At 37.1% G+C, this 19,461-nt stretch overlaps 1 protein-coding gene across 6 annotated transcripts in view; it reads right to left on the minus strand.

Moving 5' to 3' along the window:
• Window positions 1–19,461, minus strand: part of UBE3D (ubiquitin protein ligase E3D) — a 155,938-nt gene that overhangs the window by 115,554 nt on the left and 20,923 nt on the right. For all 6 annotated transcript variants that reach the window (XM_043890352.1, XM_043890346.1, XM_043890348.1 and 3 more), the window contains 3 exons: window positions 13,401–13,632; window positions 8,049–8,118; window positions 45–114 (listed from right to left, as the gene is read on the minus strand). In XM_043890352.1, the coding sequence (XP_043746287.1) occupies window positions 45–114; window positions 8,049–8,118; window positions 13,401–13,632 (372 nt within the window). The remainder of the gene's footprint in view (window positions 1–44; window positions 115–8,048; window positions 8,119–13,400; window positions 13,633–19,461) is intronic.

Genomic DNA, 19,461 nt, shown 5'->3' on the forward strand with positions numbered 1-19,461 from the left:
TTTTTACATGTGAAATTACAGAAGAAACAATTTGCTATTTGTACCTTGGTATGATGGGAAAATTTCTTTCAGATGGCAGAATAATTATCTCCGTCATATAAAACTTAGTGGTTTCTAGAAACAAAAAATAAGAATATTAAAAAGCTCCACAATTAGTATTTCTATTGTGGGCATGTTGGTCTCAAATTATGACATTTCAAACTAAATATCTGATACACTGGTACAACGAACAGTCAGTAAAACTTTTCTAAAAGCGACTTAGCTTCGGAAGACAAAGATTGATGAAACTATACAGTGACAGCCCTGATACTTCAGATAGCTCAGCGCTGTTTCAGAAGAGCATGCCCTAGATGAGTCTGGTGCAGCAAGACTCTGTTCACAAATATGCATGGTGATAAAAACTAGGCACATCACAACCATCGCCCACTCATCGCAAACTCAGTCTTTTGGTTTCCTCATTTCTATAAAGTAGCCACAATCCTAGGAGTCACTGAAAAAGCCTCTTTAAAAATCATAGTATTCTAAAGCCCAAGCACAAAAGCTGTGAACCTCACATTAATATTTACCCAGAATCTCAATGAGTGTATTAATATCCAATTTTTACAAAATCTGGTTATCTGATTACTTCATTTACAGAAAAATTTAAACTAATGTTTAACAGAAATGAACATAAACATAACCATTTTTGATTTTTAAAAAAATCCATGAAAAATGTTCACTCACAAGTAATGAAATGGAAATTAAAATGAAATATTTTTAGTATCAAATAAAAAAATATTTTTGAAAGATAAATTGTAGCAGCAATGAAGATATGGAGAAACAGTTACACTTATTCTCCTTCTGCTGTCAGGACTGCAAATAACAGATTTTTGGAAAGCCACTTGGTGAAGGCATTAAAAATATATATACATTTTGGTTGAGAAAATCAAAGTGAAAAAAAAATATAATACATACATTTTGATACCATAATTAAATGCCTAAACATTTATCTCAAAGAAATGTTCAGAGATATCTGTAAACATTTATCTATTAAGGTGCTTACAATAATATTATAGAAAATACTGAAAAATTCAATTTTTAAAAATTGAGGATGGTTGAATTAAATAAACATCTATATATTTCAGCAAGAGAATTTTATAGTCATTAAAAGTGGTGTGCCAACAAATTTTTAATTGTTTTAATAAGGTGAAAAATTGTTCCTTGTAGATTTTCTGTAAACATTTCCAACTGCTCAATGTAACACACAGAAAACTGCAAAAAAAAGTATTATTTTTTTGAATCATTATGATGACTTATATTTCCCCTTGAAGTTCAATTTTTCACTTTACTATTTAAAATCATGTTATTAGATGCAGAATTGAACTTTTTAACATTCTAAAGTGATCCTTTTGTCCCAGTTGTTGTCGGAACTGTAGTTTAATTCCACAATTTTAATCCCACAAGGTAGTATTAATTTACACAATTAACATTCACTTAGTGTCACCAACATATTGGCCACTTTCTTTACTGATCCTTCATGAACTTAGACCCTCTTTCTGGAATCATTTCTTTTACTTAATATACCGGCAAAATTTCTTTTCATAAGAAACCAAATCACTAGAATTGAATTATCCTAGTTTTTGCTTGACGGAGAATATATTTATCTTTGTCTTGATTCTTTCGTATCAGGACATTTTCTCCTGATATAAAATCCTAGGTTAACCGTTTTCAACCTTTGTGCACACTATCTTCAGATCTCTATTGCTGCCATCCCTTTGAAGGTAATGTCTTTTTCCTTGGTTACTTTAAAAATTTTCATTTTCCTTTTTTAAAATTTTCCCTCAGTAGCACTGTGATGTATCTAACTATATACTTCCATGTATTTCTCTTACTTGGGCTTTATACACTTAGAATTCACTGGACTTCAGACTACAAATTGTAGTTCGTCACTTTTGCAAAATCCTCAGCAATTCTCTCTGCAAATACTATGCCCTATTCTATCTCTTCCTTCTATAAGCACGCTCAAACATGCATTAGATCTCCTCTGTGTTTTATGTCTCTTACCCTTTCTTCTGTATTTTTTACCTTCTTGTCTCTCTGTGCTGAATTACAGATTTTTCTTCTCATCTATCTTCTGTTCACTAATTCTTCCTCCGTGTGGTGCCTAATCTGCTGGTAAGCTAACCACTGAGTTTTAAATTTCAATTATATTTTTAAGAAATTCTGTTGCAGATCTTCTCCAAATATGCTTACTGTTTTAGTTGCCTTTACCCTTTGATTATTTCAAACCTGTCTTTTATGTTGTTAACTACAGTAAGCATGGTCATTTTACAGTTTATATCTGATAATTCCAGCAACAGGTGTCTGTTTCTATTGTTTGCTGTTTGTGTCAGTTCTCACTGGTAGAAGTCTAGTTTACTTACGTGCCTATTTATGTTTGGTTGTATGGTAAACACTGTACTTGACAAATTCTTTGTAGGAATAATATAAGTTTCACAATGAAGGCATTTTCCTCCAGAGATGACTTGCAATTGATTTTCCCAGGCCCACGGCATTATGTCTAGTTCAAAGCAGACTAACCATGTTCAAGATTTGAAATTCCTGAAGTCTCAAAGGACTGATATTGTCTGTAATTTCACGGGCTTGTATTCACTTGTGATTTGCCTTCACTGTGCCGTACAGTCATTCAGGGTCTCATATTTCTGTGCAGTCACCTATTGGATTCTCACTTTGTGTAGTCTTTGATATGAAAAGTTCTAATTTTAGAGCACTGGCAAATGCAAGGAAAAGGTGGTTTTTAATTTTATGCTAACCTCTGTTGAGTATGCTTTTGTGGTAATTAACCTACATATTTTCCATTTATCTTACTCTTCATTCCTTCCTGTGGATTCCAATTAGCATCCGATTATCTTTCACCTCAGCCTGAAGAACCTTCCTTAGCATTGTCTGCTAGTAATGCATTATTTCCACCTATTTATAAAAAATGTCCTTGTTTTGCCTTCATTTTTGAGGGATTGTTTTACTGGATATAGAATTATTAATTGAAAGATGTTACTGTTTTCTCCCCCAGTATTTTGAATATCTCAAAGGGTCTTCTGGCTGTCTTTTAGTGTCTTTTTGGCTGTCATTACTTCTAGAAAAAGTTGGCCTTAATTCTTAATGAAATCCCTACAATGTGATGTTTTGTTTTCTCTTGTTCCTTTCAAGATTCTCTCTTCATCTCTTGCTTTTATCAGCTTAACTACAATACGCCTGGGTGAAATGCTCTTTCTGTTTATCCTACTTGAGATTCACTGCAGTTGTTGGATCCAAAAGTTAAAATATTTCACCAAATTTGACAACATTTCACCCATTTTTTTCCCTGATGTTTTTTCTCCTCACCTTCTAAAGCTCCACGTACACATTTATCAAAACACTTAGTATCATTCCACAAATCTGATATTCTCTTCATTTTGAGACTTTATTCCTGTCTGTTCTTTGGATTGCTTAATTTCTATTCACCTATCTTCAACTGGTAGCTCAGATAGTAAAGAGTCTGCCTGCAGTGCAGGAGACCTGGGTTCAATCCCTGGGTCAGGAAGATCCACTGGAGAAGGGAATGGCAACCCACTCCAATATTCTTACCTGGAGAATTCCATGGACAGAGGAGCCTGGCAGGCTATAGTTCATGGGTTTGCAAAGAGTCGGACACAACTGAGCGACTAACACTTTCACTATCTTCAACAATTTTGTTTGTTTCTATCATCTCAAATATGAGGTTTTCGTTAATCCAGTGAATTTTTCTTTAGTTACTGTACTTTTCAGCTCTGTAATTACCAACTGGGTGTTTCTCTGAAGTTTCTGATTTGTTGAGACTTGCTATTAATTTGTCTTTTTAATTCTTTGCCATATTTATAATTAGTTACTTCAACACATTTGTCTGCTAATTTAATATTTGTGCTTCTTCAGCATCCGTGGAGTCCTGCTTTTTCCTTGAGTATGAACCACTCCTGTCTCTTTCTTTGCCTGGCTAATAATTTCTAGAAGGAAGTAGGATATTGTGTGTAATACACTGTAGTAATTCTGGATTTTCTTTTATCCTTTGAAGGGTTGTTGGTTTGTAGGCCAATTAATAAGCTTGGACTAAAAAACCAGGAAATATGCTTTCCCACAGTATGGAGTCACTGTGTCTATGCCCAGTCGTCTTTTGCTTAGCCTGACTCCCTGGAGAGTATCTGTTATCTCTGCATGGTTTGGCTATCAGCAAATCTGGTGCAAGGTTCTTCTCAAATACTTCAAACCACTAAGGCTTCCACCTTCTGCTACCCAAACTGTATACGGACTGAGGAATGAACCAAAGGCATAACAAATTTTCAGGTCTCTCCAAGCTTTCAGTTCCTAATGGACTCCCTGGCATCTCTTGTATGTATGTAGAGTTTAGCAACCAGTCAGAGCTGTGCTAAGAAATTATTAGCTCCGCCCTTCCAGGACACTCTTGCTTTCAAAATATCCCCTCTTAAATTTCTACTTTCTCCTTTGCCTACCCTGAACCAAATCTTTAACCACCTATAAATAACAAAGCTGTTTTTTTTTTTCCTACCCAAGTTCAGGGGTTGGGGGGAATATGGCAATGATCTCAAGCAAAAAAAAGCCACAAATTTGCCATTTTAGCCCAAAGCAGTAGCAGTTTTTGATAACTGAACATCTCTCAAATCATTGCTTCATTTCAGTTATTTTCTAGTAGCTGTTCTTCTGAACTTGTACAGTTCTGTACTTGATTCCTTCAGAGGAGAACTAGCCATTCTCTTTATGCCACCATTTTTGAAACTGTGTGTGTGCTCAGCCACGAAGTCACGTCCAGCTCTTTGGGACCCCATGTACTGTAGTCTGCCAGGCTCCTCTGTCAATGGAATTTTCCAGGCAAGAATACTGGAGCAGGTTGCCATTTCTCACTCCAGGGGATCTTCCTGACCCAGGGATCAAACTCGAGTCTCTTGCGTCTACTGAACTGGCAGGCAGGTTCTTTACCACTGTACCACCTGGGAAGCCCCACTGGGGATCCACTAATTTACTTTTAGAGTAGATGTGGGTAAAGCTCTCTTACATTACCCACCCACCCCCACATGCTCACATACAATGACCTCCTAATATACTTAGGTATCACATCATAAAGATTTTTGGTTAAATGGATATTCAGTGTTCACATATTGTGACCATAATCATACCATGGAATCGCTCCTTTTTTGTTCAACCCTCTGTTTCCCACAGTGCATAACTGCTTTCTTTTTCATGTGTTTAGTTTTCCAAACATGTTTAGCTAATTCTGCCCATATGACAAAATGGCTTGTCTCAAGATTATTTGTTATATGTGGTCAAACAATTCAATGACTATCAGTTTCAGTGTATAACTGAAAAAGTCTTTCTATTACAATCTTCTCTCCACTTGCTTCAATCCAGACTGTTATTCTCTAGGCCTGCTGTACATCCCTCCCCATGGGATTCCTTATCTCATTCTCCTGTGTTGAATGATCTGTTCCCCAAATCCCACATTTTTTCTTTTGAGGTTCAATTCCTACTTTTGCTGATGCATAACCCTATGGTAGATTCCCTAAGGAAAATATAACTTTGAGGTCCATGTTTTGAGATCCTGTAGCTCCAAAAATGTATTTATAATCTTCACACTTGACTATCTGTTGAATTCTGGGTTGAAAATCTTTTTTCTTCTAAATTCTAATCTTTTTTCCTTCTAAATTATGAGGGCATTTTTCATCATTTTCTAGCTTTCAATGCTGCTGTTAAGAAGTTCAGTGCCATTCTAATTCCTAATCCTTTGTACATTACCTGCTTTTTGCTCTCTAGAAGCTTCATCCTTGGTGTTTGGAGATTACTCTGTGATGTGGCTTTAAGCAGCTTCCTCATCATCCTTCATTAATTGTTTAAGGCAGTTAGTGGACCCTTTCAGTTTTCAGCTGGGGCCCATAAGTCCTTGTTCTGTGGTTTTAGTATTTTTGTTCTTTGATGGATTTCCCACACCCTGTTGTCTGTCTTCTCTTTCTAGAATTTTCAGCTAGATGCTGGATGTCCTAAAAGGCTCATTTCATTCACTCATTCAATAAATATTTACTGGGTACCCACTAGATGTCAAATATCATTCTAAGTGCTAAGCTCATTGTGATAAATGAGATAGAAAATATTCCTGTCCTTAGGAAACTTACATGACCTTTTTTTTTTTTAATTTCCTTTCCAATTTTCAATCTCTGTCTTTTGATCCTGATTTCTGAAATAATTCTTTATCTTCTTTTGGTTAGTTTTTTTTTAAAGCTATTACATCTTTAATGTGACACTCTCTGAATTGTAGAGGCAGTATTATTTCATTTCTCCAAGGACATTTATTATGGTTTTTTAAGAGATTTTTTTTCTGTTTTAATACATAATTTGTTTCTTTTCAATGCCCCTGCTCTGTACACTTGATTATTTATTTGCTTTGGACTCTCTTTAATATTTACTGATTCTCAGCAATCTGTTCATATTTAAATGTAAAGTAATAAAATGCTAAGAGAAAGCACTTGGGTATAGATATAAGGCTTGCTGACAGTAGAGTGGCTGAACATAAGCTCATTTTTTGTTGTTGTTGCTGAATAACCCCTAAGAATCAGTGTCTGCAGATCTTGTTAGTCCACTTCCATTATTCCAAGAAAGGCTGCTCCAATCTCCTACCTTGAGTGTATAAGCAAGTTGCAAGGAGAGAAACAGTCTCAGGAATCTTACGGCTCCTGTACAAACTTTGCATTCAAACTTCCTGCTTTCAGCCCCTTGTCCTTGATAACTACTACCCCTCAACTGCGAGCTCTCGATTCTGTCCATTTCTGGGATTCCACAGCTGAGTTCTGGCTCCCTCGTTATAAGACGATCGATCTTCTGCAGACATCAAGGCTGCAGCCTCCTCCACACAGCCAAGTGTGTTCCCACCCCTCTCTCAGCTTTACAGCTTCCAAAGAAGTCTGCTTACACCCCCAGTTCACATCACTGTTGTCTCCTTTCCACTTCTCTTTTGTCTCCGTGGATGTCCTTTTTTTTTTTTTTTTTTTTTTTTAATTCCTTAACTGACTTTTTAACTGGGCTTCAGGGAGGAGAGAAAAGCATGAAAAAAGTCAATTCACCTTATTTAGCTGGAAGCCTTAAGATTTTCTAAACTGTTGCGAAGGACTTGCTTTCATTCTCCAAAAATGACATTGAGGGTGGCACGCTACACTGCTACTCATGCTCCCTTTTCTGTTCACTCTGAGCAAGTAACTCCTTATGAGATTCTGATGATCTTAAAAAACAAACAAAAAATGCCACCATCTGCTTTCCCTTGAGGACGGCAGTTTCACTTAAATCACATCTTCTAATTAATTATATTAAAAACAATTATTCTTCACCCATGAAGCTAACATGTGCTGGAGCTCTCTAGACATTTTTAAACCACATCTATAAAGAGTGATGGATTTTAATTATCAGGATTTTCATTATTTAACTTTATAGTGGCATAACACAGATTTTACACAAAATATAATTAACACTACTGGGAAAAAGAACAAGGAACAGAGCATAAAACTCAGAATGTGTTTTCTTCCATTTCAACAACTTCTGTGTACCGCTCCCCCCACCCCCCACGCCCAAGCCTCAGAACACAGCCCTAAGGCAGATAACTACCAAGAAAAGCATCTCCTCCATCATCCCTGGTAACCAATTCCTCTGACAGAGGAGTTGTATTTAAAAAAAAAAAAAAGCTTCCATATTCTTTAAGAAACAAATATTATACTACTTTATAGCCACAAAGAAGATATACAATACTGAAAACGACCCAAATTCTTAATGCTTAAGACTCAATACTATGTACTTATAAAGGTCAAAAGACACAAACTTCTTGGCATATTGGATGATATATTAGTTGATTTCTATTTTTAAAAGCATCAATTCTCAATTCTATAACATGTATTAGTCATCTCTCTTTCATATATATGTCCTATAAAATCTCCTGTTTGTTTGTTTTTTTAATGTAACAAGAAGGCAGTCATTTTGGCTTTTTTGTATTATGAAATTCTTACCTGATGACACAGTCTCTCCCAACATTACCTTGCAACGCTTACAAATTACTTTGGTATTTGCCTTTGGTTTCTGTAGAATAGAAAAATGTCATTTAAATGTCATTCAGCTTTTCTTAAAAGGAATATATAATTTTAACATGGCCTCTAGAGCATACCTTGAACTTTACATTTTATTTTGCCATCTACTAAATACTGGGAATACACTTAGCTTGTATGCATAAACCACATGCACAGAGATCTTTTTTTTTTTAGTCTAAAGACAAAATAATGAACAGAACGATTATTCCAAACCAAGTCACTTCCTTATAATCTACATGCCGCCAAGTAATTTGAACAAGAAGCATCTTAAAAATTCTAAAAAGCACTTCCAAACATTCTTATCATTTAGAATGTGTGTGGGTGCATGCTAAGTCAGTTCAGTTGTATCCGACTCTTTGCGACTCTGTGAACTATAGCCTGCCAGGCTCCCCTGTCCAAGGGAGTCTCCAGGCAAGAAAACTGGAGTGAGTTGCTATGCCCTCCTCCAGGGGATTTAGAATAGAATAGGCAGGCAACAAAGGTAGAAAGGCAGGTGACTTGCCCCAACACATATGTTTAGAAAACAGAAGAATCAGAACTTGAACTCGTATTATTCTGACTCCCAGTCCAGGACAACTTATGTAAAAGTAAACTATAATTCATAACCACCATAGGAGGGGGGATCGGGATGGGGAATACGTGTAAATCTATTGCTGATTCATGTCAATGTATGACAAAACCCACTGAAAAAATAAATAAATTAAAAAAAAAATACTTAACCCACTCATATAATTCTATTTTTCCATTTAACATATGCACTGTAACTGAAAAGACAGAGACAGTGTTCTAGAACAAATTCCTGCAACATTGTTAAAAAATCCAACTTTATCAATACGGACACAGATTAAAACAGCTAGCAGTTGTTCTAGAATAATTCTAGAATTATTAAGAAAACAAAAGACTAAACTTTTAAACATAGAGAACAGATCTGTGGTTATTAGAGGCTGCGGGGATGGGCAAAAATGGGTGAAGGTGGTCAAAAGGTGTTGTTCAGTTGCTGAGTCATGTCCGATTCTTTGTGACCCCGTGGACTGCAGCACGCCAGGCTCCTTTGTCCTCCACTGTATAGATTTTACCAATTCTGTTATAAGTATCATCTGTTGTCAGTTGTTTTGAATCAAAATTCACCCATTTGATTGTATGAGGTACTGTTTTTTTTAATAGCTTGTTTTAAATTTTTATTTATTTATTTTGGCTGTGCCGAGTCTTCGTTGCTACGCATGGGCTTTCGCTCCTTGTGGTGTGTGGGCTTCTCCTCGTGGGGTTTCTCAGGTAGAGCACAGGCTCAGTCGCCTCACAGCATCTGAAATCCTCCTGGACCAGGGATTGAACCCATGTCCCCTGCATTGCCAGGTGGAATTCTTAACCACTGGACCACCAGGGAATTCTGGTTGTTCAGCTGCTAAGTCGTGTCCGACTCTGCAACCCCAAGGACTGCAACATGCCAGGCTTCCCTGTCTTTCACTATCTCCCTGAGTTTGTTCAAATTCATGTTCATTGAGTCGATTATGCTATCTAACCATCTCATCCTCTGCCGCCCCCTTCTCCTTTTGCCTTCAATCTTTCCCAGCATCATCAGGGCCTTTTCCAATCAGTTGGCTCTTCACATCAGGTGGCCAAAATATTGGACCTTCAGCTTTAGCAACAGTCCTTCCAATAAATATTCAGGGTTGATTCCCTTTAGGATTGACTAGTTTGATCTTTGTGCTGTCCAAGGGACTCTCAAGAGTCTTCTCCAGCACCACAGTTCGAAAACATCAATTCTTTGGTGCTCAGCCTTCTTTATGATCTAACTCTCACATCCGTACATGACTACAAGAAAAACCAAGCTTTGACTATATGGACCTTTGTCAGCAAAGTGATGTCTCTGCTTTTTAATACACTGTATAGGATTGTCAAAGCTTTCCTTTCAAGGAGCAAGCATTTTTTAATTTCATGGCTGCAGTCACTGTCTTGGAGCCCAAGAAAATAAAAATCTGTCACTGTTTCCACTTTTTCACCCCTTTTATTCGCCATGAAGTGATGGGACCATATGTCCATCAGATGCTAAAGGCCTGCTATTGTGTCACTGAGTAATTGTTTATTTTGTCTGGTGTGAAAATGACACTGTGGTCATGTAAAAAAGAACAATCTATATAGGAGTGAATTGACATAATGTTTAGAATTTGCTTTAAAGCACTTGAGCAATAAACTAAAAATAAAAGGGGCAAATGAAGCATATTGTATGAATCAAGATGACTGACCGAAGTTCATAATTCTATTTTTTTACATTTGCAAATGTTTACAAAGTTCAACACATTATTTTAAGAAAAAAAAAAAATTCCTCATGAACTTAACAAAACAAACAACCAAAAAAAAAAAAACAAAGGTAAAACTGTTAGTCATACTCACTGGCTAAAATAGCAATGTTCAATTTCATTTGTTCTTTAAAATATAAGATGAAGTCATATGTGTGGCTACTTTCTAAGTCTAGAACAATATTATGAATCTTATCAAAAGTTGAGATGCTACCTTTATCAATCTGCTTAACAGATGCAAAATTTTCATTTCATTGAAAGGCATAAAAAATATCACAAGAGATAATAAATCTAAGAATAGGGAAACCTTCAATAGATGTCTTTTGAAAACAAAAAGTATACTGCCTTATTCTCAGAGGCACAAATAACGTGCTGTACACACACGGGGTTATTGAAGGAAAGGAATAAGAGTTGAACTTTATGCTTGTTTATGCTTTTTTTGGTCATTTATGAATATTATAATTCTAGAGATATGCTTTGGAGTAACTCATTGTCGAGGACTCCTTAAACAGAATTAAAATATACATTCCTCATGCTGAGGTGAGTTATCTCTTAAAATTTTTTTCCACAGTTAAAATACATATATTTTTACTAAAGGTTCACTTGTTCCCAGTCCCAGTAGCATTTCTTTTAAAAATAAAAGTTCCTGTTCCACGTGGGCTCCTCATAAAATACGTTTTCATAATCTCCTACAAGCAGAGACAAAAAAATTACTTCTATCAAATACTCAGAAAACATGCAGAATGCATCATTCACGTCTAATAAGCCCAACTAGTCTTGATCTTGGAAATTAACATAATGCTTTCAGTTTTGTGAAAGAGAAACTCTGCTTTGCAGTGCATTTTTCTTGACCTATGCTTCATGGAAATAATCAAGCGAGTTGTGCAGAGAAGCAGCCTAGCAGTGTAGGAACTCTACAGAGCAAACATCAAAGACAGACATTGTTGTGGACTAATTAAATCAATATATCTGCACGATGGCAACACTGCTACGAGAGGTGGATTAGCCTTCTGTCCTCGTTCTTCTTTTCCTTTGTGTGGCTTCCATTCTAAGGACCCTTGATATTGTCTCACCAGAAAAATGTTTCCCAAGAGATACCATTAGGATGCTGTATCACCATGTGACATTTCAAAACCCTGCTAGATGGCTAGACTGGGTGATATGAGAAATAGGTTTTCAACAGCACAGAGAAGCCTTGTTCCCACAGGAGCCATGAGAGCACTGTGTAAGTGGTCCCTCCAAATTTATGTTACTATTTTGGTCTCAGGCATATTCTTTCAACTGCTGCAATATGCAATTAAAGTGAAACTTCCATCCAGGCTAACTTGAAAACAATCTTGCCAGCAGTAGCTTGTCATGACAGTAATTTGCCATGGTCTCCTTGATACTTAAAAAACATAATGTCTGACTATGGCACAACACACAGGATGGCTGTTCACAATTAAGAGAAATTCTTGTAAGTGGCATCGCTGATGAAGACACAAATGTGGGGAATTTGTTTTCATATAGAATACAGAGTTCATCTAAAAAGGGAAACTCACGGTTTTGCTTATTTAATCTTTCCCCATTCCTCTTCTACTCACATCTTCCAAATATTTTTAAAATGTACAGTTTAATCATAAAAATGAAAGTCAAAATACATAAAAGAGTAAAGCACTAGTGTATTTAGATTAAAATATAATTTTACTGCAACCATATTAAATATAACAGATGTACATTAAGTGCTTACCATTTATCTTTGAAAACTATAGATGGCTAAACACTATAATTATGGAGGTATTCTAATATATATATGTATTCTAATATATGCATATATTAGTATATATATACTTCATCTAATATATATTATATAATAGACACACATACATACACTGAAAAGCAGTGAAGATCAAAGAAAATACGAATGGTTATGACTTTATGAAAGCTTAAGATACTTACAGAGAGTTGGGGTGAGAGAGGAGAGAGAGAGTCAAGTATTATAATTTTAAATGGAACCTAAAGATAAAGGGACTTGTGTTTATGGTGAAAGTTGAGACACTTACATAATTTAAACTGATAACCTCGACATTTGTCAAACATCCTTAATCTCCCTCAAATTATGAAAGAGTTCTATAAACTAGCTGACAAACTAAGATCTTCTGGACTGCTGCATATATCCTAGAGTGGTCCAGTTCTTACTACAAAAATTACAGGAGCTTTAAATGAAATTTAACACACAATGCCGTGGTTCCCACCAATAATCAGATGTTAAAAGGAAGGTTCTCTGGCAATGATTTTCTTAACATTTTAAATCACATCTGTATTGACCTGCCATCCGGGGAATGATCTCTCACAAGGGCCAAGTCAATGCCATTGATTTTCTTTTAAAATAAGGTAAACCACTTGCTCTCTGCAGTGAGAGGAAATAGGCTTCTCCCTCCAGCAGCTCTGAGAGAAGGAGCGCCTGATCTCACTTGTCAGGCACCAACATGGAGCCTGTGGCTCAGCTTTCTTTTCACACTTGGGATCCTCCACTTCCTCTGTTGCTTGATGGCCTTCGCTTGTACGACACCCACAGAAATCTAGACTACAGAAAGACACAGGGAAATATCTGGACCTCACAGGACAGTAGATATCCTACAGCCAAAGAAAAATTTCCATTTAAATCAGACTCTGAGGATAAAATGCACACAGATTATGGAATACTGTCCCCAAAGCAAGCAAATAGGGCACTCTGGTTTGTAAAAACTAACATTCCCAAATCTATGCACAAAGCCTCTTTCCCTTCTTCCTCCAGCCCCTGTGACTATTTTGGTTTAAAGCCTGTACAAGCCCTTTCTATATCAAAAGAGCAGGGCTTGATGATAGAAGTAGTTGAAAATAAAAGATTTTGGCCTTTAGGACTGCCTGTTTCACATGCCTTGATTGAAGAAAAGACTGGAGAAACCAGTTTCTAAACCCACCTCAAAATGAGCATTTATTTTAAAAGGTATTTTACCAATTTTAGATGGTTCTCAGAAGAAAGATGGTGTGTCTCCACTGGGGCTTCTTTAGGTCTTGGCTGCCACAAATCACTCTTTAAATTCACCAGGTAGAAACAGTCTCCGGTGAAACAGTCATTCTCTCGTGGATGAAGTGGCTTATTAGCAAAGGGGTCAGGATGACAACACCACTCGTCAACCAGAGCGCCCCAGTTATCGCCTGGCAGGGGGAGCACTCTCAGGAGCTTCCTAGTGGAAAGAGGAAAAATGATGTTTTATAGAACAAAATGGAACTGTGATCTCAAAATTAAATCAACATAAAAGATGAAAGAAACTCATTAACCATATTGCTTGCAGTGTTATTTTCCCCCCTGATGACAATAGTAATATATACTCAATATAGACAACTGTGAAAATACAGAGGCATAAAGCAAATAAAATCCATCTTTTCCTTACCACCCAAGGACGGGTAACTGCTTTTTTACATGATTGTTTATCTCCTTGCCAGCCCTTCAAGAGAGACAGCTGCACACACATGCACACCATCTGAGATCAAAGGAAATACACAAACTGTATCTTGCTTGCATTGTTGCTTTTTTTTTTAACTATATCAGGCTACTTAATGACTATTCTATTCCACAGGTATGCCAAACCCTTTTAGGTCATTCCCTCACTTTTAGATATTTGGGTTTTGAGTGTTTCATTATTAACAACCTTATGATGAACAGTCTTTTTAGAAAATCTGTACACACATCTGACTATTTCCTTGGGAAAGAAATCTTTTATGTGGGACAGTATAAGCACAAATGATACACATATTTTTTAATCCAATTCCTCTATGGAAAAACTGCTCTCCAGAAAGGCTATACCAACCTATAATTCTTCCACTTACCTTTTCCAGAATTGAATATTATCATTTTTCTATGTAATGGATGAAAATAAAAATATTTTCGAAACTGCTATAATTGGCAATTCCTTAATTACTGGTGAGATTGAACTGGTTTTTATATTTATTCACCACTGTGTCTTTTCTATAAATTATGATCAATGGCTATTTTCTGGTGAGGTATTACTATGTTCTTATTAATCTGTACAAGTATATTCTGCATTAAGAATATAAGTCCTTCACCTTATCTTCGACAAAGGAGGCAAGGATATACAACGGAAAAAAAAACCTCTTTAACAAGTGGTGCTGGGAAAACTGGTCAACCACTTGCAAAAGAATGAAACTAGAACACTTTCTAACACCATACACAAAAATAAACTCAAAATGGATTAAAGATCTAAATGTAAGGCCAGAAACTATAAAACTCCTAGAGGAGAACATAGGCAAAACACTCTCCAACATCAATCACAGCAGGATCCTCTATGACCCACCTCCCAGAATATTGGAAATAAAAGCAAAAATAAACAAATGGGACCTAATGAAACTTAAAAGCTTTTGCACGGCAAAGGAAACTATAAGCAAGGTGAAAAGACAGTCTTCAGAATGGGAGAAAATAATAGCAAAGGAAGCAACAGACAGGATTAATCTCAAAAATATACAAGCAACTCCTGCAGCTCAATTCCAGAAAAATAAATGACCCAATCAAAAAATGGGCCAAAGAACTAAACAGACATTTCTCCAAAGAAGGCATACAGATGGCTAACAAACACATGAAAAGATGCTCAACATCATTCATTATCAGACAAATGCAAATCAAAACCACAATGAGGTACCATTACACGCCAGTCAGGATGGCTGCTATCCAAAAGTCTACAAGCAATAAATGCTGGAGAGGCTGTGGAGAAAAGGGAACCCTCTTACACTGTTGGTGGGAATGCAAACTAGCACAGCCGCTATGGAGAACAGTGTGGAGATTTCTTGAAAAACTGGAAATAGAACTGCCATATGACCCAGCAATCCCACTTCTGGGCATACACACTGAGGAAACCAGATCTGAAAGAGACACATGCACCCCAATGTTCATCGCAGCACTGTTTATAATAGCCAGGACATGGAAGCAACCTAGATGCCCATCAGCAGATGAATGGATAAGGAAGCTGTGGTACATATACACCATGGAATGTTACTCAGCCATTAAAAAGAATTCATTTGAATCAGTTCTGAGATGGATGAAACTGGAGCCCATTATACAGAGTGAAGTAAGCCAGAAAGATAAACACCAATACAGTATACTAACGCATATATATGGAATTTAGAAAGATGGTAACGATAACCCTATATGCAAGACAGAAAAAGAGACACAGAAGTACAGAACAGACTTTTGGACTCTGTGGGACAGGGCAAGGGTGGGATGTTTTGAGAGAATAGTATCGAAACATGTATATTATCTAGGGTGAAACAGATCACCAGCTCAGGTTGGATGCATGAGACAAGTGCTTAGAGCTGGTGCACTGGGAAGACCCAGAGGGATGGGATGGGGAGGGAGGCGGGAGGGGGGATCGGGATGGGAAATACATGTAAATCCATGGCTGATTCATGTTAATGTATGGCAAAAACCCACTGCAATGTTGTGAAGTAATTAGCCTCCAACTAACAAAAATAAATGAAAAAAAAAAAAGAATATAAGTCCTTGGTCTAAAATCTGTGACAAAATTTGTTTTGGGGTTGTTGACTTTCATTTCATCACCATGCCTTAAATTTCAAATCACCCCATCCTTTCTTCTGTGATTTCTCTCATTACTATTTTTTAATAAACTTTCTATTTTAGCATAATTTTACATTTACAAAAAAGTTACAAAGATAGTACACACAGTTCTCATATATACCTCACCCAGCTTTCCCTAATGTTAACAGCTTATTTAACTAGGGAAGATTTGCCAAAACTACTATTTTTATCTGGATTTCCCCAGTTTTTCTACTAATGTCCCCTTTTTCTGTTTCAGAATCTGATTCATGACAACACATTGCACTTATTTCTATTTATTGAAACAATTTTTTTTTAAAATTTTTGATTGCGCCACATGGCATGTGGGATCTTAGTTCCCCAACCAGGGATCAAACCTGTGCTCCCTGCATTGGAAGGCAAAGTTTTAACCACTGGACTGCCAGGGAAGTCTCCAACACATTGCATTGAATCATCAGGTTGCTCTCATCTCCTCTGCTCTGGGGCAGTCTTTCCATGATTTTCAGGACTTTGAGATTTCTGAAGAGTAACGCCAAGTCACCTCAGTCATGTCCAACTCTGGTCAACACTATGGACTGTAGCCTGCCAGGCTCCTCTGTCCATGGGATTCTCCAGGATTCTCCACTAGAGTGGGTTGCCGTGCCCTCCTCCAGGAGATCTTCCCAATCCAGAGATCGAACCTATGTCTCTTACCTCTACCTGCACTGGCAGGCGGGTTCTTCACCATTAGCACCAGGACCGGTTGGGTATTTTACAGAATACCCCTCATTTGAGTTTGTCGGATATTTTCTGGAGATCAGACTGGGGCTACGGGTTTGGGGGAAGTCTACCCCTGAGGTAAAGCACTCTTCTTATCACACCACACCAGGGGGGACCCTCTGTCAATATGACTTATCCCTGGGGATGTCAACCTCCATCACTGGGATAAGGTGGCATCTGCTAGGCTCCTCCACTAGAACAGCTCCTATTTCTGCCTTTGCACACTCTGCTGTTTGGAAATGAGTCAGGAAGTCTAGGCCACACTCAAGAGGAGAGAGACTAAGCTCCACTCTAGCATTATTTTTACACTTAGAACGTCCTTACAATTAAGAATCCCCTTATATTTGCTACTATTTTTGTTTTATTTTTTTCTTGTACAAATATAGACATCCGAGACTTTAGCCTGATTTACCTCTATTCTAATCTAAACTGGGAAGAGTCTAAGGGGAGAAGAAATGTGGCAAGATGATGAGGACATTTCAAAATAACTTATCCTGAAAAAAAAGAGAAAACAAACATGCTCCCGGTCTTCCTAATGCTCTTGAATATTGTGAAAGCTTAAAGCACCCTGAAAACTTGCTCACTTCTGCTCCAATCAGCTGGACCATTCACCCGCTAAGGATCAACTATATTTGCTCACAGATCTGTTTATGCCACTTATACATGTTATTTTACTTATATAATTTAATCAAACGTACACCAAGGGACTATGAATTGCTATTCCTCTAAAAACTATACATTTCAGAGTAAAGGAAAATCAGTTTTTAAAAAACAACATCACTGGTGAAATGTGAGAAACATAACTATAAAAAACTGATGTGAGGGAAGAAAAGTAAAAACCGAGAATTCTGCAATCAGACTGCTTCAGTGTTTAACTTCTCATTCCACTTTAAAGAACTTAAACTGGAAACTCTGGATAATGAATTTAGGATAGCATAAGTGAAAAAAGCTAGAAGAGTCCACAGCAGCAGACTCACATTCAACATGATGATATTAGTTTCATAATAAAAGACTAGTTAAGTTAAAGTATATTTGCATGTGTTAAATGAAAATATTTAAGATGCAAATGCATTATTTTTTAATGATTCCCTTGTGTGAATTCTTTTTCTTTGATTTTCCCAATCAATTCTGAGTCTCATAAAAGGGCAATCATAACATGGAGAAGGGCAGGGATTTAATTTATAATTCCAGAAGACAGAAGTAGGAACAAGAAAAGCTGATTTTAGTTTAAGAGAAGCAAGAACATTCCCTTTCAAATTAAGCAATACTTCAGCACTAGCATCATTCAAATTGCTGAGTCTGTTAAGGAGATTAAAAAGCAATTCTTTCAACATATACCTTCTAAAAGCCTACTAGGAATCAGGTATTCTGCTGACACAAAATATTAGCAGCAATACATACAGTCCCATTGTCAAGGTATTCACATTCTAGTAGGAAATAATATCTAGAAAGGAATAACAGAACCAGGATATAATAAGTGCTCATAACAGAGTCGTAGTTCTAAATTCTCAGGAGTTGAAGGGGGAAAGGTAGGGGATGGCTCAGATCCCTTTGAAAACCTGATGAAAGCTTTCACCTCTTTCTTCAAATGTACATTCCCACCTGCACATAAAATGTGTATATTCCTTTCGGGGATCTGTGCATTTGCAAAACGAATCAATGAACTCAGGGAAATATGTACTAAATGTTAAGGGAGTAGAGTATACACAGGCTTCGGAGAAGAAGTAAAATCTGAGCTGACCTTTGTAGGTTGAATAGGAGTGCTCTACACAATGAAAGGAAGTAAGCAAGCAGGCAACAGGCATAGGAAACAATATGAAGACAGGTACCATGTATGTTTAACTTGCCACTGTAGTCCAAGCACTAGGCACAGTGGCTGACTCATTGTGTAAGCTCTTACTTGTCAAAGGAATGGACTATGAGGTTGGTGCAAACATATTAATAGCACATGTTGATAACTATAACATGTGAGGCAGTCTGCAGCATACTCAAATGAAAGGGTTAACAAACTTTTTCCTTGCTTGAGAATGTGACCTTTGGTTTAACCACCTAGACCTGTTACCCTGGAAACCAGGTAGATGGTAGGCATTGATTATATTGCTAGTCAAGACCAACTGTAATAAAACTGATCATTGATTGGTATATTGCATCTGGACCAGGAGCAAGTCTGAATGATCTGTAATATCTGACAAGGATGTCATGATTTGGACTTCTCTGACTGCAGCCTTTGTAGGGAACCCCAGAAACTATGCCAAAGAACTGTTATAAGGTGTGACTTCCCTGGGGGTCCAGTGGCTAAGACTCTGCATTCCCGAGGCAGGAAGCCCAGGTTCAATTCCTGGTTGGGGAACTAGATCCTGCACACCACAACTAAGACCTGGGACAGCCAAATAAAAATAAATTAAAAAAATTAGAAACAACAGTTCTAATGAGATGGATAAAACTGGAGCCCATTATACAGAGCGAAGTAAGCCAGAAAGATAAACACCAGTACAGTATACTAATGCATATATATGGATTTTAGAAAGACGGTAACAATGACCCTATATGCAAGACAGAAAAAAAGACACAGATGTATAGAACAGACTTTTGGACTCTGTGGGAGAAGGCGAGGGTGGGATGATCTGAAAAAACAGCATTGAAACATGTATACTATCAAATGTGAAACAGATCGCCAGCCCAGGTTGGA

Source organism: Cervus elaphus, chromosome 28, assembly GCF_910594005.1.
Source record: "Cervus elaphus chromosome 28, mCerEla1.1, whole genome shotgun sequence".
In the NCBI taxonomy this organism is placed as follows: Eukaryota; Metazoa; Chordata; class Mammalia; order Artiodactyla; family Cervidae; genus Cervus; species Cervus elaphus.